The sequence below is a fragment of the Alexandromys fortis genome, unplaced genomic scaffold (assembly GCF_014885135.2).
Source record: "Alexandromys fortis isolate MF-2015 unplaced genomic scaffold, M_Fortis_MF-2015_v1.1 scaffold_85, whole genome shotgun sequence".
Lineage (NCBI taxonomy): Eukaryota > Metazoa > Chordata > Mammalia > Rodentia > Cricetidae > Alexandromys > Alexandromys fortis.
Genome location: NW_026067975.1, coordinates 2,106,177 through 2,132,877, shown reverse-complemented (window position 1 = coordinate 2,132,877; position 26,701 = coordinate 2,106,177). Strand labels below are relative to the sequence as shown.

Below are 26,701 nucleotides of genomic sequence, written 5' to 3'. Positions count from 1 at the left end.
TGAAGTGCCCTCTGTCTCATCTCTATTTCTAGTGGATGGGCCCAACAGAGTTTAACATATATATGAGTATCGCATTCCCTAGCATTATCATGAAGGAGTACAGGGTAAAATAATGTGTGAAGTGTAAGAAAACAGTGAAGATGACAGGAAGGAAACTGTAGTTGGCTCAGGATCAAAAGCATCTGTAATTCTTCAGTGCTGTGGTTCTTCACCAAATTATACAACCACCCTGAATACAGAGCTCTTCTGCTTACTTTCCCTATACTGTGTACATGATTTAGTTACTGCAGTGGTCAAAGTCACTAGAATAAATGCCAATGTGGACTAGAAGCTGAGTTACACGGACATTTCTAATCTTTAGTACTGTATGTATGCAGTCTTAATTACAGCGACTGGAGATAGAGTTTAATCTTAAGCAGAATTCTTATGTAGGATATGTAAGGCCCTGGGTCCAATCTACAGACAGAAAGGCACATGGACATGGGGACAGACACGCGCGCGCACGCACACACACACACACACACACACACACACACACACACACAGATAATTATGATCTTAGGGTAAACTCAAGACTATAGATATAAACGAGATAGTAAATATTCTAGGGTAAGAGCCTATCTGAAAGTGAGTAGATGACTCAGAGGCAGTTTAGAAACATACTAAAGTCTGCCTCTTAAATCTGCTCCCCACTGGTATTATCAACTGATAACTGGTCATATCAATTAGTACATTCTGATTATATAAGGAGGCGGAGAACAGATGTTACCAAAGCCTAGATTATTAGACATGCAAAAATAACTCCAAAACAAAAGCTAGTATATCATAGTCTTGTTAACTGAAGTCTAACTCTACTGTCCCCCAAAAGTTTCAATAATGTCCCCCAAATAAAGTGTTATGTTTAAAATTTCTCAAGAGCCTTCAACAATTGTTTTAAAAAGTTTCAGGTGAATTTTGCATTATTCTAGAGTAAAAAAAAAAAAAGAAGAAGAACCTAGACTTGGCAAAATGATGCACAGCTTTAATCCCAGCACTTAGGAGTTAGAGGCCAGCCCTGGTCTACATAGTAAGTTACAGGACAGCAAGAGCTACATAGTGGGACTCTGTCTTGAAAAAAAATTAAAAATAAAAATCTATCTGGTGCTAGAAAGTTACCTATGGAGTTCCCTGTGAAAGTATTTTAAAAGTCCAAACATGTACTTTAGTACAATATATTCTTGGCTATTGACTGTTAACTCATGCTACAGAATCTGAACAGGCTTAAAGACTGTCCTTGCTAGTTTGGTCACCGAGTTAGGATTATGATAAGGAAAGCACAGTACTTTCTTCAAGTTTACTTTAGATATATTTAAAAATAATTTTTCTTTCTAAGTTTTCCAGATTTACAATACTGTATTTTATATGGATGACTAAGGAGTTAAGAACCAAGAAATTAAAGGCTTAAAAAATATCCTCAGTTTCTAATCATATACCTTTTTACACGTTGTAGGTCTTACGCTAGCATGCTATACACTACAGGCAGTTGTAAATTTTTATTTTTAGTTACTTTCCTCCAATTACCAACATACTCAATAATTCATTGAAAACACTATTTTATATTTTCATTATTTTGTATGGATGTGTGTGTGTGTCACAACATGAAGAGGGAGATTAGATGACAACTTGTGGGAACTTGGCTCCCGTCTTCCAACCATGTGGATCCAGAGAGCACTCAGGTTCTCAGGCTCCACGAGCAGTGCCTTTACCTGCAGAGCTATCCTTGCTGGTCTATGTTGTCTTACGAGACATGAGTGCTATTAGACCAAAGGTTCTTAGCAAAAGGCAATTCTGTCCTCTGGGGACATCTAGCAATTTCTGGTCATCAAAATAGGGAGTATGCTACTGGCATTTATTTCAGGGATGTTGTTAAATATCCTACAATGTAAAGGCTAGCTCTTAAAATCAAGAACTACCCAGCCCCTAATGTTAATAGTGTTGTAGTTGAGAAACCTAGCCTAGAAATATGTATTTGTAGTGTTAAGACAACAAGGGCACATTATTGTTAAGAGTTGCTTATCTCACAGCCTTAGACTCCTGGATTGACAGTTTAAACATTTATTTTTTTAAACTGGAGACTAACTCCTAGTAAGAATGAGATGTTAATTCCTTATGCTAGATGACAGAGAAGTTTCCTATTTCCAAAATAAAACATACCTTTTTCACGTCTGTAAAATATCTTTCCTCTTGAAACATTTTGAGAAATTCACACATAACTGACTTTTTGGAACGAGACTGAAAAAAACAAACACAGGATTTGTATATGTTAAATACGCACAGCTTCTTAAACTGTTAGTTCTGACTCCACATGGGGTCGTGAAACATGATTCCACAGAAGGTGTCTGAAAGCACAGCAATAAGAACTAATTCAAAATCACACGTCATGACTCAGGTGTTTTGGGCAGTGTCGGCTATGCTGCAGGCACCCCAACATTAGAGCCTTACCTACGCTCACACCACACTCATGCCCTATGCTATGCATGCTAGCACATCACACGTCCCCCCAGCACAGCGGAGCTACTGTATATTAGGGACTGAGCTATTTCTACTAGACAGAAACCTAATGGTTTAACTACAGAAAACAAAGACTTACTGTATTTCTCCATGTCATGAGTCAGCATGTATCACATTAGTAGCTTTGGATTTTATAAGACTGTTTGATTAACTGCTTAAATTGCTGACTTAAGTTATTCGTTCACTAAACAAACAATCAAATCCCAAAAACAAAACCCTAAAAATCATTAAGTAAATCTGGTGTGAGATTAGGACAGAGTTCCCAACAATTTTTAAAATGGTCTTAAATATATTTCTGCCATTATGTTTATGTAATATACTTTAAAAAAAAACTGTATGAGTGCTCTAACTACATGTAGGACTTCACACCAGAAGAGGGCAACAGATCCCACAACAGATGGTTGTGAGCCACCATGTGGTTGTTGATAATTGAATTCAGGACCACTGGAAGAGCAGCCAGTGCTCTTAACTGCTGAGCCATCTCTCCAGCCCCCTGCAATATACCTCTGTTCCATGTGTTTATGCAAACTGATTATAAAATAAAAATATAATCAACTTTGAAAAACTATAACCTATAGTATCAAATATTCAACTAATATTTATGAAAACATGAACAAGAATATCCATCTTATTAGTATGCAAATTTGTTTTCTGTAATTAATAAATGGTAATATTATAAATACAAGGAATTGACCTAAAATATTTTTGACTAATATACAATGTAAATAATGTAAATATGTATCAAAACACTACATATATAAATTTGTATAATTATTATATGACAAAAAAGAAAATTTGATACAGATTCTGAAAATGTACTTACAAATGAGTGAACAAGGTTTAATTAGCATACAACAAGGTAAAGAGACATCATTACTCACAAGCCTAAAGAGACAAGTAAGAAATGGAAATCCACCTGGTGTCGCCTGACAAGAGCTACCTTTAGTGACAGAACAGCCCACACATAGCAAGCTGACAAGGGAGACTAAGAAACAAACTCTCTGGCCTCATTTTTCTTTTAGTATGCTCTGCCTCCACTGAGCAAACTCACCTGGAAGCCAGAGATCAGAGGCTCTACTAAGGCACAGAGCTGAACAAAGTAGGGATGGAGATCTGGTTGGGCAGATGTAAACTATGAAGCCCAATTTCTAGTTTCTTTTTTGTTAACTACTAGTTAAAAACTTGTAGTTGTTAAGAACGGCCCACATTCCAGAATCACGTTCCTCCAGCCTTCAATGACTCAGCACCAACACCACAACATCATTAAAGGCCAATGCGACACATCACTGAGGTCAACACAGCAGGTTTCTGTATCACCACTATGTACACGCTCCATACATCCCCTCCGCAGAAAGCTCGTGCCATCATGGCCTGTGCTCTCTCCCCCTTTCTTATCCCTGCTTTGATACCATGATAGAAACCACTCCCCACCTCCGCAACAAAACAAGTAAATCTCTTGCATGAGGTCTGTGTGTGGTGTGATCTTTGTGGTATTCCATGGCCCTCTGATACCACAAAATACTTACACTGGTACCAATAGGATATCCTGGTGCCTGCATTCCCCTTTGGGATCTGAGCTGCACTTGGACCCCTATCCCTTATCTTCTGTCCACCTGCAACAGATTCCCCTTCTAGCCCACTGATTGCTTGGCCTTCCGTCTATCACCCACAATTGGTAAGTGATCTCTCTTGGTCGGTGGTTGGTGTAACTGCTTCCTTGAGTCTCTGGTACTCTTTGGAGGTGGAGGTACCCACCCTGCTCTAGACCCTTTCATTTGGGTGAGGCTTTGTTTCTGAGCTTGGTTTTCACCTTTTAGCTTCACATGAGAGCCCCAGTACCAGGAACTGAGTCTCTTAACCCTGACCCGTTGAGTGTGGTGATGACCCACTGAGCGAACGCCTTGTGTCTTCCTCATTCCTCATTCAGTTCTCCGAGACATGGGGAGACCCTAGACTTCAGGTTTAGGACTTTCCTCTCTTCCTCACCCATGGAAATGTCATCGTCCATACCTTTTGGCTCCCCCTTGGGAAGCCCCTTAGAAAATCCCCAGCCTTTCCACCTGGCATCCACCCGAAGCCCCAAATTTATTTGCTTTTGCAATCAAATCTGGCCTCAATATCCCTTACATAATCAATCCAAATGTGACTAATTAGCAGCACCCTAGATTCCAATATTAATCTTGACCTTTACAAATACTGCAAGTGTTTGGGCAGTGTGAAGGAAGAGGTTCCCTATTCCCTATTTCTTAGCTCTAAGCCTGTTTTTTTTTTTTTTTGGTCTGGTTTCCCCCCAATCCCCACACTGTGTAAATGTCCTATCTTTAAGTTACCATTGACAGATCCATAAGTTTGTTGCAAAGTATAGCCTGAGCCCCACCTAGCAGGAGGGGGAGAAAACAAAGGAGTAGGCCAGCCTCAGCATGCACATGCCCCTTGCTCGCTGGTGGTCTCTCTGCTTCCCCCTGCAGAGTCCTCTACTAAGGTATATAAGGATCATTTGTTTCTGCTGGCTTCTGCCACCCACAGAATTTGATTCCAAATCCTAGAGTCTGATTCCTTAGCTGCTGCTTTCCTTTACTGCTTTCTAACCATTTGTTCTGTCTCTCTGGTCTCTGGCCTGCTATGTCCTCCACGTGGGCACCCACATATCTACCTCGCTGGCTCCTGTAGCCTGCCTGCTACGCCTCTGGCCTGCTGCAACCACGTGTAAACAAAATCTTCTGCTACCTGCTCTGTCGCTTTGTGCTTTTCTCCTTGTCTCCCACTAGGGGCTTCCTGCTAAGTCCTGCAGCCTCCTAAGTCCTTCTGAGCATCTGCAACGCTGTCCCTCCTGCTAAGTCCTGCAGCCTCCTAAGTCCTTCTGAGCATCTGCAACGTTGTCCCTCCTGCTAAGTCCTGCAGCCTCCTAAGTCCTTCTGAGCATCTGCAACGTTGTCCCTCCTGGAAGTCCTGCAGCTTCTCTACACCTGGGTGGAGTTTCTGCTTATCCCTCTGTGTCCCTTAACTATTCCTCTCCTTGTCTATGTCATAAGTGTCTCTGGCTCCTTGAGCCTGCTATGACTTTCTATTTGTCTCTCTTGGCTCTGGGCTACTACATCCTCTGGGTCTCTCTACCAAAGACACAGGTTCCCCTTCCCCTGCTCTCTCAGCCTCCACCTGTAGTCCTGTAGCTTCTGCTCCCTCAACTCCCTCCCAGAGCATACAGAAATTCCCTCAGAGGAATTTTTGCAATCCTTTCTCCTTGACACAGTTTGGCCTCAGAACAGTTTAGTGACCAAAAATTGTCTAGCTTCTTTGTCTTTGTTTACATTGTAAAACTGTAGCTATTTTGGTAAACTGAGTCATACAAGAAACAGTAATACTCTATAATGGTGTACTATAAAAGGGAAGTTTACTGCACTTATCATTTATTTTGATGCTAAAGAATCTTCAATTAAAATTTCAACTCAAATTTTAAGGCTCAAACTTAGCAGGGAAAGGCTATAAAAATCCTAATCTTATAAAAGCTAATGACTTATTGTAAACTGTTAAAGATAACCAAGACATGCAAATTAATAGTCAGTTGCCTTATAAATGATCAAATTCTTTTTTTAAAGTATTTATTTATTTATTTATTTGTTATGTATACAATATCCTTTCTGCATGTATGCCTGCAGGCCAGAAGAGGACACCAGACCTCATTACAGATGGCTATGAGCCACCATGTGGTTGCTGGGAATTGAACTCAGAATTGGAAGAGCAAGCAATGCTCTTAACAGCTGAGCCATCTCTCCAGCCGGATCAAATTCGGCTTTAATGTGTTCAAACCTACACTTACAGTCACGCTAAGTACTAATGCAATTAATTACAGGAATAAACTTTAGTCTCCTGTATATGTTTTCAAAGTTAAGCCTAAAACAAGTAACTAAAAACAAGCAAAGCTTATTTAGTTTAGATATACTTAATAGATAATGGTCCTCAGAACTTTTCAGAGATCTACTGAATATGACATTGAAGGTGTTTAATGGAAGGGAGGAGCAGGAAAAGAGCAAAAGCTTCCTTCCAGTGATAGAGAAGTGCCATTCCTGGCAGCAGCCCTAAGATCTCCAAAGAAGATGATGGGGCACAGAAGACCACCTGGAGCTTGCTTTAAATGTGGCAAAACTGACCACTGAGTGAAAAACTATCCTTCACCCTGCCTGCTGCCAGACCTCCCCCATCCAAACGATGAACAAGCAGGACACTGGAGAGTTGGCTGCCCTGCTTTGCCTGGATAAACTAGACCAGTCAGTCCCCCAAATTCCTCCTTTACAGGAAAATCTCTTGGATCTTCTGGGCCTGGAAGCCTCGGACTGACACTGCCCTGGGATCTCTGCCCCCAGTGGAATCAAGACTACCTCGGAGGAACCTGGGGTGACTGTCCAGGCAGTAAGACTTTGGCATTTTTAATAAATTCGGGAACTGCTTATACTTCCTGCTTACTCTGGTGAAAGTTATCCTTCTCAAATCTCTGATGTTAACAGCAGCAACCAAGGCTTCAGATGCCTTCTCAGTTCTCTTCATATGCAAAAATCAAGTTTATGACCCCACTTTCCTAGAGCTACTAGGAGGTCTAAGAGGTCTAGGCAGACTCAGAAAAGAGATACACTCACAAAACAGATTTCAATGTAACTTTTTACTAATCCTTTATTTAAAGCACTAGCTTTACAATGAGTATTCATGGTAAATGACTGGATAGAAAAAGTGCAAAGTTTATGTAAGGTCTGAGGATATGAAAGCTTATGCTGTAAAGGTCTAAAAAATGTTTTAAAGATATGTAAATGCAAGTTATAAAGGTATAAGAAAGTGTTTTAAGGTGTGTAAATGCAATTTGTATAAGAAAGTGATTTAAGGTATATGTAAAAATGTTTCAGATTTCTTTCCCTCTCTATGCTCTTGTTAAAATTCAGAGTTTTACCATTAACCAATGGAGTTCTGATTAGCTACTGATCTAGCTCTGCTAAGCACTGCCTACTCTTATCATAGTTACAAGCTCAAGTTTTTAAACTTGTTTTGGTTGTTTTCTAAGTATAGACTAAAAAGTGCTTCTCACTGTGCTAAAAACATCTCTGTCCAGTCTATATATCCAGCCCTCTGGAAACTGTTAATTTTTTCAACCTAGAATCATCCTTGGGTTCCCAAGAATCTACCACGACACAAAGCATGAGTCTACTACCATTCCTACAATGTAGATTTCAGTACATTTAAGTGGTAAAGCAACATATCTAACTTATCTCTTTTGTAAGGTTAAAAAAAGTTCTTGTATGCTGGGCAGTGGTGGTGCACGCCTTTAACCCCAGCACTGGCGAGGCAGAGGCAGGAGGATCTCTTGAGAGTTTGAGGCCAGCCTGGTCTACAGAGCGAGTTCCAGTATAGTAAGGGCTGTTACACAGAGGAAACCCTGTCTTGAAAAACAAAACAAAACAAAAAATCTTGTAAACTTCAGGGAATTGACTTGAATCCACCTCTCAAGGTCAAATGGACTCCAGATAAGTACTGCCAATCAAAACTGCCTGTTTCCCCCTCCTGCCTATTCTGCTTATTCTTGAGGGTGGGATCTCCCCCACTTTCCATGGGCCTAAAAGCTTCAAATGTAAACCTAAGAAAAAAATTTTCCCCTTAACTCCTTAATTTTAACTTCTGTCCCTAATATACCTGTGTCAGCAGGCTTCTAATCGCTTAAAAACTTTAAACTGCTCCAGTGCAGCGTGCAGGTCCCAGCCCCAGATGGCCCTGCAGAGACTGGACAGCCAGTGAAACAACGTGTTTTCCGCATTCTAGCCTTCTTAAGTCCCAAGGCTGTCAAGGCACCCAGACAACAGGAAGCAGTCTAAAGAGCCTGGTGCCCTCACTCCCACCTCTTGTAGAATAAATAAAAGGAAGGAATGGTAGGAACTACCCACATTCCAGACCCAAGCTTCTCCTGCCTTTTTTTTATATATTAAAGAAGCTGTTTGTAATTCTTTGTTTTAGAGATTACAACACATACAAGTGAATTTTATCAAAATATAGCACATTTCTTCTACTATATTCATAAAAATCAATTCCTATGTAAATAGTACTGAAAAATCAACTAAATGAGTTAAAATTTACAAAGGGTTGTTAAAGGGTTTCAATCAAACTTATGAAAACTATATAATACCCAATTGATAACAGCCTGAAAGAAGTGCAATCTGAGTTCAAATGTTTTAAAAGTGCTGACTATTCTGACTAGAATGGAAATGCTTCAACTCTGTAAAAATAATCCAGGTGCTGTTTTAGCTAGTCCTAGATTCTCAACTAAGTCAAAGTTGAAGAAAAAAGCTTATCACATTAAAAATACCTAAATTATGGATATCAGAAATTTAAAAATGAATCTGAGAAATGAATATATTGTTCTAATAAAAGTTTTCAGACTAGCCTCAACTAAAAACAGTTGCTGGTCTCCTATGGCACTCTCCTCTGGTCCAAATAACCATGCATTACTTCTTACCCCTGCATGTCATTTGAATTTTATTTGATTACATAGAACAAAAGCAAATAAAATTCATGGTTTGGATAAACAAAATTAATAACTTCTATCATCAAATACTTGTTACAGTAACTAGGAACAAAGGCAGTTGGTGGTAAAACACTATTACACTGTACACTCAGAAACCCTTTAAAGACTCTCAAGTGTGGAGTTCACATTTAACGTTACCTGTCCTCCCTGCCTTTAATGACTCAGTGCCAACACTACATCATCACTAAAGGCCAAGGTGGCATATCAATTTCCACAGCACTACTGTATGTTTAGATCTCTTGCCCCCCAGTCCTAGCCTGCACTATCATGGTCTGCTCTCTTTCTTGCCTGTGAGGTCTGCTGTTCGGTGTGATTTTTGTGGCAATTCTTGGCCCTCTGACTACTGCAAAACATTTATAGTAGTAGTGGGGACTGAACCTAAGGTCTGATATAAAAGAGGTAAGTAAGGGTTCTACCACTGAGCTATAGCTTAGTCCTTCAATGTCCAGTTTCATGGGAAAGGAAGAAAGCAGGCAGGGAAAGACAAAACCCTCAGAGATGAGGGACAGTGAATAGGGAAGACACTAATGTCAGAGTGAGGCCTAGGCCACAGCAGCTGCGCCCATGTCACCAGCCAAACAGGAATGGGCCCAGATATGTTTATCACAAATGACTTCAGCCGGTTTCCCTACACAACCTGGAATGTAAACATACTGAATGTGGAGAGATGAAGCTGTGTGAATGTGTATTGTTGACAAGAGCATGGCCATGTCAAGAACTCACAGCTTCAGACTTCTGAAAATGGCAAAACCTTCTGATCCCAAGTACTAGTGTTTAGAAGTGACTGACCTTTATCTAAAACTAGAAACTACCAAATACAACTTCCCACCTACTAACTAACCAGTAAACTAAGTCTAGCCTTCATTATGTTTGGCACAAAAGGAAGGGGTTAGCTAGTCTCCATGGTCTCTATAAACTTTACCAGCAGTAAACTTCCTGGAGAAGGAAGCTGTACTTCCAGAATACTTTCCACCAAGGGACAGACCTCTGCTCCCCCACACCAGTAAGTCAATGAACCCAGAATGTTCCAGGTCATGGCTACCAGGCACTAGAGGTTGGTCTTTAGCCTTCCCCACACTGCACATGGTGAATTAAGCCCCTCCTTGAATGTGACCAGGCTTGGTTCAATTTTATTGTTTCCAGCTGCTGAAAACCAAAGGTACCTCATGCTGGGTCAGTTGCTGGGTGTCCGCAAAGACTATTCTTTGGTAGAGCCAGTGACCACAGTTACTCTATCAATCAGACCATGGCCTTTATCTCCTCTTTACTGAATACTCTTGATGAGAAAGGGACAGGAGCAATGAAGGTCCCTCAAAGCTCCTGACACAGCCATGAACATGGTACTCACTGTTTGGCCTTTTTTCCTCATGGATCTCAAACTAAGTAAAAACTCAGGATAGCAGTTGCAGAAGCAAATGACAGAAATATTCTCCTCAGCACTGGGTGCTGGGCATTTCAAAATGCTATAATAAGTTATTATCAGTAAATGTTTGATTTGTTGTACCAACTTTATATATCTGTATACTAAGGTTGCATAAACATTCTTGGGTAAAAAGCTTCATGAGTGGAGAAGTTCATAACGCCCTGGAGTAGAGCACTAGGAAAGGACAGGACTGTATTTTGTAGCGAAGGACCAAGCTAATCACATATTTCCATTAGTTATCCAGCTTGGAGCTGAAGACTTCTTCCAAAGCTGTCAGGTGTCTTTTCTTCCTAACTGCTCTCTCCCTACCTTGGATACATCAAGGTAAGGACCACCATTTCCTCTAATACATGACTACACAGGACATTCACTAACAGTTCCTGGATCTGAACACGTATTCTCTTCAGTTTTATCTTTAATATGGAAGGAGGTAAGTGAAGGAATCTTATAGTATAATAAAATTTATTAAGTATGAAAGAAGGAAAAATATTATAGACTCACCTTTCTTCTGGATAGACTTTCCCAGTTTCCCAAAGTCTGTATGGTTTTTGAGATGAGAGTTAATGTTCTAATTGTCTGTGTATCCTAGAAAATGACCAAAATTCTCGTTAATTTTTCAAGAAGTAGAATTTATATAAAAAGCAGAATGAAGTGAATGGACTATATGGCTCTAAAATAGTAGTTAAAAAATTCAAACCTGGATAGTTCAAATGAAGCCAGACCTAGGACAACCTACTGAACTTAGGGGTTAAGAGACTAAAGAAGTTGGTGATGTAAGTCTGTGATCCCAACCACTTGGGAGGCTCAGACAAGAAGATCACGAACTCCAGGCCTGTTTAAGCTACAAAGCGAAGAGAAGTTCAGACTAAACAACTTAATGATTGTCTTGTCTCAAGAAGTAAAACGAGGGCTGCGGGTACAGCTCAGTGGGAGAGGCCTTAGATTCCATCTTCAGTACCATTAACAAAATAAAGACAGATTAAAGATTTAATGACTTGATTTGTTCCCTTTGGGAGACACAATTTAATCAAGTGCATCTAAAGGTTTTTATATGGTCTACAAGACTGGATCACACTATAATTTTTATTCATTTTTGGCAGATCAACGTTATTTACTTTTTTTTACCGTATAACTTAAATAGGCGTTCCCAACTTTCTGTGCCCAGTCTACTTCTAAGCCTATCTGAAGAACATAAATGGCTTTGCCATCAACTGTTTCCACCACTGGGGGTGGAGGGAGAACCCAGATTCATACTAGGCTGACACAGGATCTTACCACAGGGTAACTGTTTGGGTTTCATGCTATCTTTCAGGTCTATCTACCTGACAGAAGTAAATAAAATGGACAGGAACAGAGTTCTCGATCTCTTTTTTCCTTTCTTTTCCTTTTTTTTTTGTTTTTTTGTTTTTTTTGTTTTTAAAGACAGCTACACAAAGCTCTGTGTAGCTCTGGCTGTCCTGGAACTAGTTCTGTAGACCAGGCTAGCCTCAGAGTGCTGGGATTGAAGGTGTGTGCTACCCTGCCCTGTGATTGTTTCCTTTTAAACTGAGGTATAATTTACATTTAGTGACTTGATCTGCTCTTATGTGTACAGCCTGATAGACTCTTACTGATCTCCTTTTTATATAACCAACTATCCTACCACAGTAAACTACATTATCAAAATATATAACTAGGAAAATTAAGTTAAGGAGATATATTGTTTCAGTTACTAGGATCCCACCCAACATTGAAAATAGGCAATCAACATTGTGGGGAAGAAACGACCAAGACATGAAGAAATCTGAAGAAGTAATAAATATCTGGTATATGACCAATACAATATGTTTGGAAAAGGTTGCATCCAAGATTCCATTCTATCTCTAAGAGGCCCCTACTACATAACATTCTTAAAGTTTTTTTTTCCCCTTTGGTTTTTTTGAGACAGGGTTTCTCCCTAGCTGTCCTGGCACTAGCTCTTGTAGACCAGGCTGGCCTCGAACTTACAGAGATTCACCTGCCTCTGCCTCCCAAGTGCTGGGATTAAAGGCGTGCACCACCACTGCCTGGACATTCTTTAAAAGTTACGGTAAATTAAATTTGAAATTAATTTTACAAGAATTTACTGTTTTTTTGGGGGGTGTTTTGAAACAGGGTTTTTCTGAGTACACCAGGCTGGCCTCTAATCAGAGATCCAACTATATCTGCCTCCTAAGTACTGGGATTAAAGGAGTGCACCACCACCACCCAGCTTAAATTTGGCTTTTAAATTCAGTGTTATAGGTCATTTTTTCTTAAACTATCAAAAGGGAACAATATACACTTTACTGAATTCCAGGCCACCACAAGCTTTAGACCCACACAGCCACGGCTACTATTCTACAATCATGTCATTCAGATGCTGACTCCCTGGTACTAGTTACACAGAGACTGCAACAACATTCTCCCATCACTGTATACTATACCTAGGGCCCTCATCACCTAGCATCCAGTACACAACACTGTAACATTTCCTAAATTCAACTAAGTGTTGAATTTTTCAATTCAAAATAACCTAGCATGCATCTCTCTCTCTTTTTTTTTCTCTTATGTCAACTTACGGAACTGGTACCATCTGACTGTATTTGGTCTATAACAAATGTTTGCTCTAATATTTTAAAAGTACTCATTACCTTTTCTAAAGATGTTCTTCTAAATCCTATGGAAATCTGATCTGGAGGCAGCAAAGCCCCCCCCCCCCCCCCCGCCCCTGTATTTAAATCATGAATCCTGTTTAAAAAAAAAAAGTCTCAACTTGATGAGCTCCTTCTCTGAACTACCACCTTCATTAATTAAACACTCACTAGCTTGTGACTGTCCTAGAGACTGCCGGAAGCTTTGGGTGCACATACATGGAAAAGGTCCCACAGTGCCCCTGAGGCACCGGCAGTCTATGTGCAAAGGTTATACACAGATATTATTAGGACAGAATATTAAAATGCCATGACAGAGTGCACAGAGTATTACAGATATATATGAGGGACATAAAACAAAACTAACAGGTTAAAAAAGGTCTTGGGAGGGTCTTAAAAGGGGTTATCAAGGAGAGAATAAGAGATAAGTATAATGGAAATAGTTCATTTTTTCCTTCATGAAACTTCAATAGCAGTTTACCAGGTCAGTGTTCATATAATCTGTATTTTTAAAAGAAAAAATTGACAAGATAATTCAAGTAAAGATTTCCTTTCTTTCATTCTTCTGTTGGTACTAGACATTGGATGCAGGGTCTCACAAATGTTTGGTAAATGCCTTACCACTGAGCTATATAGTCTCAGTCCTTAGTCTATCTCAGTATTTATATTTTAAAATTTTAGAAATTTTTTTAACGATTGTGGTGGTTTGAAAGAAAATGGCCCCCAAAGGGAGTGGCACTATTAGGAGGTGTACCCTTTTTGGAGGAAGCTTGTCACTGTGGGGGCAGGCTTTGAGGTCCTTCTTGCTCAAGCTTCCCTCAGTGTGACAGTCAGTTAACTTCCTGTTGCCCCTGAGTCAAGATGAAGGATTCTCAGCTCCAGCACCACATCTGCCTGCATGCTGCCAGGCTCCCCATCATAAGCTACTCCAATTAAATGGTTTACTTTTTAAGAGCTGCCATGGAAATGTTGTCTCTTCACAGCAATAACAATCCTAAGACAGAAAATCTATTTTTTTTTTTACGTGCATGTGTATCTGTGTGTGGGCATGTGCAGAGAATTCAGATGGTTTAGATCCCTTAGAGCTGGAGTTATGGGTGGCTGTGAGCTGCCTGACAAGGGTGCTGGGAACTAAACTTGTGTTCTCTGCAAGAGCAGTATGCCTTCTTAACTGCTAAGTCATCTCTCCAGCTCCTCCATATTTTGAAACTAGTGTTTTCAAAAACAGTTACTTGTTAACACATGCATGTGCACATGCACACCTCCTTGAACCTGTCTTTTAGCAAGAACAGCACATATCCAGTGTCCTTGTTATGATTATTTAGCTTCCTGTTCTTTAATCTACTCTTTCTTGTCTACTCTAAAACTAGCTTCTATAGTTAGTTTCTCAAAATTCAAGGAATTTCTAAATGTAAAACTTAGTAACAACTGAACATCTATTTTCTACCATTGCTGTGTGGCTCTACTCAGCTAACACTGTGAGGCTATCCAAGGGACGCATGGGCATGCGGATCCAGTTCAGCTGGAAAGCCTACAGGCCCTCCCTACACTGCATTGCCTGATAGAGCGAGAGTACATAAAGGTAGAGAATGTCAAGATCTGCAGCATCTCCAGCACTAAGCACCGTGACAGTGGCTGTTCTAAGTGTCTCAATACCAGTCTGCTTACAGGCTGTGGAGACTGAACCTAGTTCCATTTGAATTCAATTCAAATTGGGTAGGATTCAATCATAATGCCTTAGTAATGTGAGCCTAGAGAAGTTATTGCATGGTGATTTCCTTACCTGTACATGGAGCTAATAAAATAATTTACTTCTACAGTGACTAGGATGACCTAAATGAGTTAAACACATGAAGTGATTAAAACAAAGCTTAGTACAGAGTAATCACTAAATGTTTCTTATTATCTGTTATACAAATCAGCTCCTACAGCATCAACAGTATAAAGTATTTAGAATAAAAAAGCTAAAGAATGACTAAAATATGCTGTATGCAGAAGGATAAGTTATGTAGAAATAAGTTAAAAAAAGAACCTTAAAATATTAAGAAGTATATATGCAAAGATTTAAATTTAGCTGAGTGGAAATACTATTGTAGGTTAAGGTCAATCTGGGCTATGTAGTAAGATTCTGCCTCAAAATATAAAAATAAAAAATAAATTGTTTTAGTAAGTCAGGAAAAGGTCTGCTAACAGCCAGCAAAAACCACTACTACAAACCACTACCACCACCCTGTAACTAAGGGCAATGGCCCTTGTGTCATGGGAACTACAGGAGAGAACAGCAGAGGAAACCCTGGGGCAGCTCCCTCCTGCTCATCAGTGACACCAACTTATCAGCAGTTAATCACGTGTGAAATGTCTTAGCACAGCAGTAAAGGTAGTTTATTTTTTCTTCATTTTACTAAAAATAAAAAAATCTGAAATAAAGCTTTGAAAGGAACAAACACTTACTGGATAATGAGGTCGCAAATGAAAAGTATGAGGTGATAGTATCGCTACAGCAAAGAAACGAAGGAACACAAAGCTGGTCACTGCAGAGTACTGAACATGAGGGTTATCTGCAGGGATAAAATGGTGAAATGTCATGCAAAAACACTAATTAAAAACCAAAGATGATAAAGTAAAAAAAAGAAAAAACATTCTGTAAACCATGTAGGACAGGAAAACAATCTGTAAAGTAAAAACTGATTTGTGAAATGATACTAATAACTGTGGCTAAACTAAAAGGAGAAAATGCTGTAACTTAAATAAAATGAAAGGCAAAGTTCTTATGTTTTTAAAGAAACATTTTTAACTTGAAAAATAGCCTTTTCTTCATATAGTCTTGAAATTACAACAAAAACAAAAGCAGTATCTAGCACTACTCAGTGGCAACACTGAATACCAAGGAGTAGTTTTTAGTTTCACAATTTTGTTACAAATCCACCCTAAAAACCTTGATTACATCAACCGCTGTATGCATGCTTAATTTCAATTGTCTAGTTCACTGGATGGAAAATGCCTAGGATATCATAAACCACCTTTGTGTTTGTTCTTGAAAGGCATATTTGGCCCTGGCTCATTCCTCTCCTCCTCTCCCTCCTCACCGCCAGGAGGCCAGGATGAGCAGAGTACCTGGCTGCAGGACACACCACAGGGTTTGCTCTGCCTCAGGCCTGACTAAAGCAATCGATCCTGTGGATGTTGGACTGAAGCTCTGAAACTATGAACCCATAGAAATCTTTTATATCGTTTCTCTCAGGTATTTAATCACAAAAAGAAACATCAACAAATTAAAGACTAGAAATGACTAGGTGGAAGTATTACTTTTAAAAGCTACCAATATCTCACATACAGCTGCAGATGAGCTGCAGGCTGCTCGCAGCACTGACTGCTCATCTCTGGTACTTGTTTCCAACTGGAGCAACAACTAACCTGACACCCAGCTGCTAGAGAGGTGGGTGGTGAGGGAAAAAGCTTCCGGAATTGACAAATATGTCGAGTTTTAGCTCTTACAAATCACTCAACAGGGAATCACCAAGCTGTCCACTGTAGTGGTACTTACTTCCTACTGACTGCTTGCCCTGCTATCTATATTCCAGGTACTAAGAGCAAATGAAACCTCACTTTCATTACCTAATCAATGGGTAATGGCCTCAAACAGCGTTAGGAGTGAAAAACAAGACAGGCTAGCAAGCAGGCAATGTGGTTATTTCCTAGCTCACTACTGTAAGATAGAATCTAATCAGCACTTCATCTGTATATATTAGGATCAAGTCTCTGCCTTCTCTACTGATTACAAAGGTTAAAGACGTTTATTTAAATCTAAATACTTTATATCTTTATTATAATTAGCCAATAAACCTAAACCTGAATTCATGTATAAGTTAGACAACTCAGTCATACTGTTTTAGTATTGGATAAATTAAATAGAGGGACATATACATGCAAACATAATAAAATCTCTTTGGATGGTTAAAAAAGTTAATTTACAGTTTTACACAGATAGATAAACTTGGCTATTAATAAGTAGCTGCTTTGTCTATGTCTCCCCCCTCTGTTATGGGCAAATCTGCAATGGGCTTTGGCAAATTTATTTATGTAACAGAAATGAACTAAGTACTAAAAATAAGAGGTAGTAATTCATAACTTTATAAATTCTTTCCAATAAAAATCTTAATATAGCTAATTTTGCAAAATTAAGCATAATGATTTCTTGCTATATGTACCTCAAAATCTTATATGCATTGGAACAAGAGTTTGTAAAGTCCAGAACTATTTTTGGAAAAAAAAAAATCTCATCACAGACATCTTAGCACTCCCAAGCTGTCAAATCTGTTCAACTGTATGAAACTGATGGCTATTACTGCTTGAATATATGCACCTGGGGAAACAGCTGGAACAACAAAGGTGCTCCTGTGTGTCCCACAGGTTCCTAATATATAGCACGTTACTTACATATTGCAGAAAATCTTACAGATCCAAATTTTCCTTCTTAAAAACTAATGATTTTGATTTGCTCTTTATATAAAGTTGTCTTTATACTGAAATAAAATGGATTGTATGTTTTGAGATTATAGGAAAAATAAGTCATTAAGTCTCCCAAAGAAGCTAGCATCATTTTGAAAAACTTCTAGAAGACTGGGCCTATGCACAAACATTTCATACAGACCACATGGACATCATGTAGAAAAAACACAGAGAAAGAGATGATGTAATTGAGTATATCAAGGCACTTACTAGGAAATCTCTTAGTAGCCATCTGCCTCAGAGAATAAAAGATATCGCACATCACAGTGGGGCAGCTCACACTTGATCCTACAATTGTATTGAATACTTTGTCCACATAGTAGTGCAGATTCTCCTGCAGGGTTTAACAAAGTAACACTAAGATTTTGACTTTCGCACATCTTCAATAATCTTTATGAAAAAAAGTAACGGATATGAGATTTATTAGATGATGACAACCTAGTATTCTAAAGCCCTGTTTCCATTCTCCAAGCTCATTGAGTTAAAAGGGCAATCAACATCCTGACTTAATTTAATAAACTCAGACTTTCTAGACAGTCTATATGAGTAATTTTCACAAGAAGCACGGTAAATAAAATAATAAAAAAGAAAACCAGGGGAAGAACTCATGATAGGCAGCGTTAGTACACTGTAACACAGTCAGTCACACTACTGTGAAAACCTGTAACTCCCACACAATTATAGATTTCTCAGAGGTAACTAAAATCATTATGTCACTTAGTCCGGTAAGTCTGACCTGAAAGGAATAGTCAGAATGAAGGCTGCAACTAGCTTTTAAATCCATTATTATTATTATAGGCTATTGCCCCTACTATTGGTTGCTTACTAGAACTGGAGGTAAGACCCTAGTGCTAAAGATATCATGTGCTAGACTTCATGGTGTTAGAAGATATAATGCAGGCTGCTAATGGAGAATTGTCATTAAAAACTTTGAGCTGCAACCCCCTATCCCGCACTACTAACCTTCCAGGCAACAGGGGTACCACTGTTTGGGGGATAAACAAGCACTTTCTGATTTGGATCTGCAGCCCGCTTCACAGGAGGGAATTCCCATTTGACACAGTAAACCTGTTCAAAATCTCATGGCTGGGATAAGGGTAGCTATGTAGGGGGGGAAGCTACTGCTGCTGATCTGCTAGATGGATATGCCTATCAAATCGTCTTCTAAATATTTATGTTTAAGTGCACAGATTAGTGATGTTCTTGGCTTTGGTGGCCACCACTGCAGAGGCTCACAGTGCTGAGAGTGACTGTTGAGTGCGTAACCTTAAATGGCCATCTATAACACCTCCCCTCTCTCACGGTTCAGGGACCATGACTGAAGAGAGGACAGAAAGAATCTGGGAGAAAGAGTGACCTTCCCATAACAGTAGTTTAAGCACTACATGGCCACTGCACGCTTGAGTTCTCAGTAGTTATGATCATCAGAACAAGACTTATATAAACTCAGGCCCATCTACTATCCGTCATGGAGTGGGGAGGGGACTTAAGTCTCTGCCTATCCCTGAGGATCTACAAGCAATAAGTGGTTGCTGAGGGGGTAGAATTTTTCTTTTGTGGTGTAACTATTGATAAATTGTCTACGCTACTGTAGTTAACTCCTCACTTCTTGTCCCTAAGTAAACTTACTAGAATATACATGAACTTACATGTACACACACACACACACACACACACACACACACACACACCCCAACATGAAAGTAGAAAAGCAGAAGGGCCAATAATTAAAACAAAAATTAAAAAAAAAAAAAAAGAAAAGAGGGTAGTTAGAGAGGCTCAGCAGCTAAGAACATATACTGCTCTTGCACAGAAAGAAGCACTTGGGTTCTCAGCATCCACGCCAGGCAGCTCACCTCTGCCTACAACAACAGCTCAAGGAAATTCAAGGACTCTGGCTTCCACAGCACCTGTACTTCACATGAATATACCCAAATTGAAAAATAAGAAAGAAAGAAAAGTTGAAGGGGAAGACTAGTTGAAAGAGGAAATCGATCAGCAGAAGAGGGAACAAAAGAGGATAAAGGGGGGTTAACATGATCAAAATATCTTATATGCATGTATACAAATGTAACATAACCTATTATTATCTATAATATATGCTAACAAAAGATTAGCTTCCAGAGAACCAGAGTTCAGTTCCTAGCACCCATATTACAGCTCACAACTGCCTGTAACTCCAGTTTCAGAAGATCTGAAGTCCTCTTGGGCTTCTGTTGGCACCTGCATTTATGTGCACACATCCATACACAGTACCTCTAAACACACAGATATAATTAAAAATGCAAAGTTAAAAAGCTTGAGAATAAAATAAGGTAAAATCAATATTAGAAAGTGTTCTGAAAAACGAAGACTAATGTAAAGAATAAATAATGCTGTTTCCAGACACATGGCATTATTAAATTTTAAGATTGTGTGTGTGTGGGGGGGGAGACAGGGTAGATAAATGGCTAAGTGGTTAAGAACACTTATGTTCTTGCAGAGGATCTGGGTTTGATTTTCAGCCCCAATGTGGTGGCTCACAACCATCTACACCTCTATTTTCAGATGATCCAATACCATCTTCTCATCTCCATAGGTACCAATCATACATGTGGTGCATAGCTCACACACAGGCAAAACAGTTATACACATAAAACAAACCATTTATGGGAGTTAGGTATAACATTAAAAAAAAAACCAATGGCATTATAAACTACATCATATAAACTTACCTTATTATTTTCTACATTGTCTCCCTCCTTCAACTTAACAGGATCTATCTCACAGGATTTCGAGGATTCACAGATCTGGAAAATACATGTATTTTTCAGTTACTGTACTTTCCTAGGTAATTTGAAAACATGAAAGTAATTATTTTTCTGATAATATAAAAATTAAATCCAACAAAGTTTAAAGCCCCCTCCTGAAGGTAACATGTACAATGTAGACAATATTCTGAAGAACTATATCAAAATTGTTTAATGCCACAGTAAAAATATAAGGAATAATAATGTAGATTGATGTGCCTTGTGGGTAAAAATCCACAGATGAGAAAGGAATTTACTTATAAAGTGTCTATTCTTTTTNGAAACCCACTGTGTCCTTTTTTTAAAAAAATATTTATTTATTTATTATGCATACAATATTCTGTCTGTATGCCTGAAGGCCAGAAGAGGGCGCCGGACCTCTTTACAGATGGTTGTGAGCCACCATGTGGTTGCTGGGAATTGAACTCAGGACCTTTGGAAGAGCAGGCAATGCTCTTAACCACTGAGCCATCTCTCCAGCCCTAAAGTGTCTATTCTTATTCCTTCAGTAGCTCACGAATGGTCAGATCCTTCTAACCAACACACTACTTCTTGAAAGAGAAGCAGTGGTTCTCAACCTTCCTTATGCTGAGATCCTTTAATATAGTTGTTCCTCATGTTGTGGGACCCCCCAGCCATAAAATCATTCTTGCTGCTACTTCATAACTATAATTTTGCTACTTTATGAATCACAATGTAACTATGTGATGTGCAGATGGTCTTAGGAGACCTCTGTGAAAGGGTAGTTTGACCCACAGGTTGAGAACGGCTGCTCAGATGGGCAGACTCTGGCAGTGAGGCGTTCTCTGTACCTCGTCTAGAACAGGCTTTAATGTGACTTTCAAGTAGTGCCCTCCCACTATTTTCATCATTTCATCCAGACACCGAGTTGCCAGGGAATTTCCTCTAAAAATTGTGCTTGCATCTCTGAAATAGAAATAGAAAGATATAAAAATCAAGCACAGCAAAAAGGGAAGAAAAAGTTTTAAAACAGTAACATTTTGACTTTGATTATACATATACAATTTTAGTAATTTTTATTACTAACAGGAAAATTTGCTGACATTAAGTGTTTCTAAAATTACCAAAACTATTTTCTGAAAATGATACTATCAGATTAAAAAAGAAACTATGAAATAAAAATATATAACATAGGTATGGGTACATAAAATGATGGTGTTGTTTTACTATGATGGGAATGGAAAGCCATTTGATTGCTCTTTATATTGTCCTATGTGTGCCTTATAAAGTGTCCTTACTATCTGGCTTGTGGCATGTGAACCACTGCATCCAGAAGCCAAGATCAGTAACAAAGGGAACTGTACGGCAGAATTAAACACGTTCCCTTATTAACTGGCCCTTACTGTTCTTGGATTCTGTTTGGTTAACTTTAAGAATTGTCTTTTGTTACTGACTAGGGAGTTCTTTTTCACCTGCTCTATAGTAAACTTGGCCAATACAAAACAAAACAAAACAAAAAAACACAGACTATAAAAACAATCTGGCAAATTAAAGTTCAATTTTAACAACACATAATTAACATATGATGATTACAATTCTTACTGGGTATCCTTCAAGTCCAGTTCAGCCACCGCAGTGATAAAAGGAACCAGTTTATTATGATGCAGCAATAGTCGAACGAGAGGCAAAACAGCATCTTTTTGATCTTGACATATTTCACCCAAAATATATGCAGCTGAGGCAGATACTGGCTAGGATACAGAATGGTAGAAAACAAACAGAATCAAAAGAGCAGGGCTACAGGTTCAATCTGTGGATGTAATTTAAATATACTCTGTAATTACAATATGTATAAAATAGTATTTAGTTTTCTAAATTCTAATCAGATATAAAATGTGAAGCACAAATTAGCACTCTGGCTCAGAGACATTAAATACACAGAGCTTTTTAAGCGCTGACATTATGAAATCTTTTCTTCATCATTCACAGGATTAGTTTAGCCTTTCACATTGAGTCATACATGTAAGATTTCTAAAATACCTGAACATCTGGTGACTTTAGCAGCAGAGTTTTCAAGGGATCATAGTATTCTGATGGAAGCACATAGTCTTCTGTATAACACAGAGTTAATCGAAGAGATCCCAGGTCATCAGTTTTAGATGACTTGTTTCCATTGTCTCTTGGTTGTAGCAAGTACCTAAAGTAAAAATAGTGTCAACTCCAAGTGATGGTAATGAGAAACAAGCAAGTGGGATAAACAAACAGGTGAGCTAATGAAAAATAAACAGGGGCTGGGAGTGAAGCTGAGTGGTGACATGTGTTCTCATCATCCTCAGTCTCCAGCACGTCAACAAAGTATGTACATACATAGAGGAATTATTGGCAAAGATGGGATTTAAACTAAGCAGTTTGATTCTAGAATACACGATCATAACCACTACCTAGAGTCATCACATGTTTATATGTTCTAGAATGTTGTTAAGTAGAAATAGAAGCATGTACAGGTGGGTGTGGTAGTGTGTGCACTTGGGAGGATTCTGAGTTCCAGGTCAGCCTAGGCTACCTAGTTTCAACAGAACAAAACAAATAAATCAATGAAAACTATACACATGTATCTGCCTATATATACAGAAAATATTCTCAGAACCTAGGGAACAATGGCGAGCTCACAAAAAAAAAAAAAGACCTAGTTGAGAAGCTGAGGGGGGCAGAAGGCAGGATTCTCTTCTGAATCTTTTTATCTAGAAATTGTTTTGGGTACATTGCCTATTAAAAAAAATATTGGCCAGGTGGCAGTGGCACACACCTTTAAGAGGCAGAGGCAACAAATCTCTGTGAGTTTGAGTCCAGCCTGGTCTACAGAAAGAGTTCCAGGACAGCCAGAACTGTTAGAAAGAGAAACCATGTCTCAAGAAACCATTGCCACCATCACCCCTAGATCAGATCAAATCAAATCAAATTCTATTATCTACACAGGGAAAAGTGAAAATTAGAGCTAGTATCAACATGAACAAGACCAAAGCTAACATATGACTTAACTATCACCATTTAAAAAACAAAACAAAACAAAAACAAAAAGGAGATTAAGGAGGTAACTCACTAGGAAAAAAGTGGGGGAGGCTGTCAAGATGGCTCAGTGGTAAAAGCACTTGCTGACTGTCAGAACATGGTCTAAGAATGGAATCATGGGAGGGAAATTCTGAGTGCTTGTGAGAAAACTACAAGAGTCTTCTGATCTCAGCTTCTTAAACAAACAAAACCAGGGAATTGTTCTTGGAATGTGTTTGCATGCTCCCCCAGGTGTAGTGGGAAGGGTGAGTTTTCTTTGGTAGCTCATTACAACTGGCTGTTGTTTATGTGCGTCTATGGAGAACATGGTTGTTTGCCTCGTGCAACCTGTCCCTGGGACTGTAAACTTTACTCCGGGGATTCTTCTTTATCATCAGAGTATAAACTGTTTCATGCTCTGAATGGTGTTGGTTACTGCGTGAGACTTTAGTCTGTTTCATTTTTAGGCTCTATACTCCCATGTCCTCAACCAAGAAAAGCCAACTAGAGAGATACACAGCTGACAACCTTAGTTTGATACCCAGAAGCCAGATGATGCCAACAGAGTAACAATTCCCATAGGAGTTCACATGCTACACACACAGACACACACGGACATACCCGGACATGGACACACACAGAGATAAGTAAATAGATAAATGCAACAAAAAAATTTTAAAAAGAAAGGGAAAAGTGATTGAGTCATGTTATAATCTAGAGAAATGGCACAGCAGTTAAAAACACTTGCTGCTTTTTCAGAGGGCCTTGGGATTGACTCCTAGCACCCACATGGTGGCTCACAATAATCTGTAACTTCAGCGCCAGGGCATCTGACACCCTCTTCTGACCTCCACAAGTACCAGGCACGCATGTAGTACACGCACATACATACAGGCAAACACTTATACACATAAAACAAACATCTTAAAAAAATAAATTGAAACCATTAAAAATCAGTTTTTAGAAGTCCAATATAATAGGCAAACACTAATAGAAATTATTGGAAATAAAGAAAATAGAAAAGCTTCAAACAATATTACTGCCTATATGACCGTTTGCATGATCAAAATCAGAAATAATTATGGTGTTTTCATGCAGTTACCACTGGCCCCACTAGAGGATGCTACAGCTCTACAAGTGATGAAGGCAACCCTGAGCTAAAATAAAAAGGCATTACTATTTTTGTATTTTCCTACAACGTACATTATACACATAAACTAGCAGATTCTATTCTTTTATGCTACATAAGTTTTGGCATTTATGCTTCTGACAGACTAAAATATTCGTATCATTGGGAGCTGGAGAAATGGCTCAGTGGTTAAGTGGATTGCAAGGGACTTGAGTTCAATTCTTAGCACCCATGTGTGGCAACTACAACTACCTATAATTCCAGTTCCAGAGGATCCAACGATTCTGACCTCAAAGACACCAGTATTTAAGTGTACATAAAATATTTATACTATTGACAAAAGAAATTAAAATTACTTACTGTCTGTTAATATTCCATAGTCTGTTAAGGTGGAGAGTTTTGTCAAATTTGCAAAGTGAATCAAGAGACAGTGTCATTGAGTACATGATATGGGGGAGAGTTCTAGTAAGTTTTGGTGGGCCCAGGGAAATACAATGACTCATTTTTCTCTTCTGTATTAAAAGGTGTGGAATATTATTTTAAAGGCTTAAAAACTAGTATCAGAAAATTTCATGGAGATTTAAGAAAGTATGGCATATGGAGGGGCAAACACTGATATACTTTTCTTAATGATAAAGTCATCCCCCCCTCTCTGGATGTATTTAGAAATTATACAAAACGTCATTAGAGAGACCAATACATCTTAGGTCTGCTCCAGAGGAGTTAAAAATAATAAAATTTAAAAAGTCTAAATGCAGTCTTTAAGGGAGACTGAGACAGCATAATCCAAATGAGGAGTGCCAACGGCGGCGAGACAAAGAGGCAGGCTCTTTTAAAGGCAAGTGAGACAAAAAGAAATATCAAATACTCAGTATCAGCCACGGTGGTACACACCTTCAATCTCAGAACTCAGAAGGCAGAGACAGACAAATCTTGAGTTCAAGGCCAGCATGATCTACATAGCAAGGTCCAGGCTAGTCAAGGATACATACTGAAACTCTCTTGGGAAACAAAACAACAAAAAACAAAACTACAACAAAACCAATCCCTAGGTTCTCAAATGTCAACCTCTCTTCCAGGCAGCAGAAAGTGAGTTCTAAAAAGTGGTTCTCATGGCTAACGTTCCACAGTGTGTGCACACCACATCATCTAAATCCATTCACTCATCAACATTTTTCTATCAAGGGTGAAATCCTAGCATTTGTGGTAATCCGTCTGGAACTGGAGGTCATTTTGTCATATGAAATAGGGAAAGAAAGATAAAGGCCACACGTAATTATTCATTTGTGAAAGCTAAAGTTGCTCCACATAAGAAAGTAGAATTACTAGAAGGCAGGAGGGGAGAAGGGGTGCAGAAAAGGTAGGGAGTAGGCTCTAAATGCAGCTGTGGAAGTAGCATCTCTCAAGTTTATAACCCAATAGGTTAGTAACTATGGTCTACAACACCTGATATTACATTTTAGCATATTTTTCCCTTAAAGATTTATTTATTATACATACAGTGTTCTGTCTCCATGTATGCCTGTAGGCCAGAAGAGGGCACCAGATCTCATTATAGATGGTTGTGAGTCACCAAATGGGTGCTGGGAATTGAACTCAGGTCCTCTGGAAGAGCTGCCAGTGCTCTCAACCTCTGAGCCATCTCTCCAGCCTCATTTAGCATAATTAGTTTCCCAACACACAGAAATGATATTTGAGATGGAATGCTGACTATCCTGACTTGATCATTACACACTGTATACATATAAGCAAGCACAAATACTACATTCCATGGTAAAAAGTGATCTTTAAAGGGAAGTGACAGAAGTTGGACAGATGGCTTGATAAAGTGCTTGCTATGTGAGCTGAGTTTGAATTCCCAGCACCCGCATAAAAGCTGGGCTTAGTAGTATGCACACCTGTAATCCTTGCTCAGGGAAGGTAAAGACAGGTGGATCCCTGGAGCTCACTGACCGGCTACCCTAGCTAATCAGTGCACTCCAGATTCAAGTCCTTTTGATGAAGGTACCCAGTGTCAAGCTCCATTATTTACATGCACACCTACATAACCACATGAACAAGCACCCCCCAACACACACACGA

At 39.0% G+C, this 26,701-nt stretch overlaps 1 protein-coding gene across 1 annotated transcript in view; it reads right to left on the bottom strand.

The window, feature by feature from the left end:
* Positions 1-26,701, bottom strand: part of Rasa2 (RAS p21 protein activator 2) — a 97,156-nt gene that overhangs the window by 18,344 nt on the left and 52,111 nt on the right. The window contains exons 10-17 of the mRNA XM_050157316.1: positions 22,483-22,639; positions 22,045-22,193; positions 21,294-21,408; positions 20,407-20,481; positions 17,903-18,026; positions 15,635-15,741; positions 11,034-11,117; positions 2,194-2,271 (exon numbers count right to left, since the gene is read on the bottom strand). Of these exons, the coding sequence (XP_050013273.1) occupies positions 2,194-2,271; positions 11,034-11,117; positions 15,635-15,741; positions 17,903-18,026; positions 20,407-20,481; positions 21,294-21,408; positions 22,045-22,193; positions 22,483-22,639 (889 nt within the window). The remainder of the gene's footprint in view (positions 1-2,193; positions 2,272-11,033; positions 11,118-15,634; positions 15,742-17,902; positions 18,027-20,406; positions 20,482-21,293; positions 21,409-22,044; positions 22,194-22,482; positions 22,640-26,701) is intronic.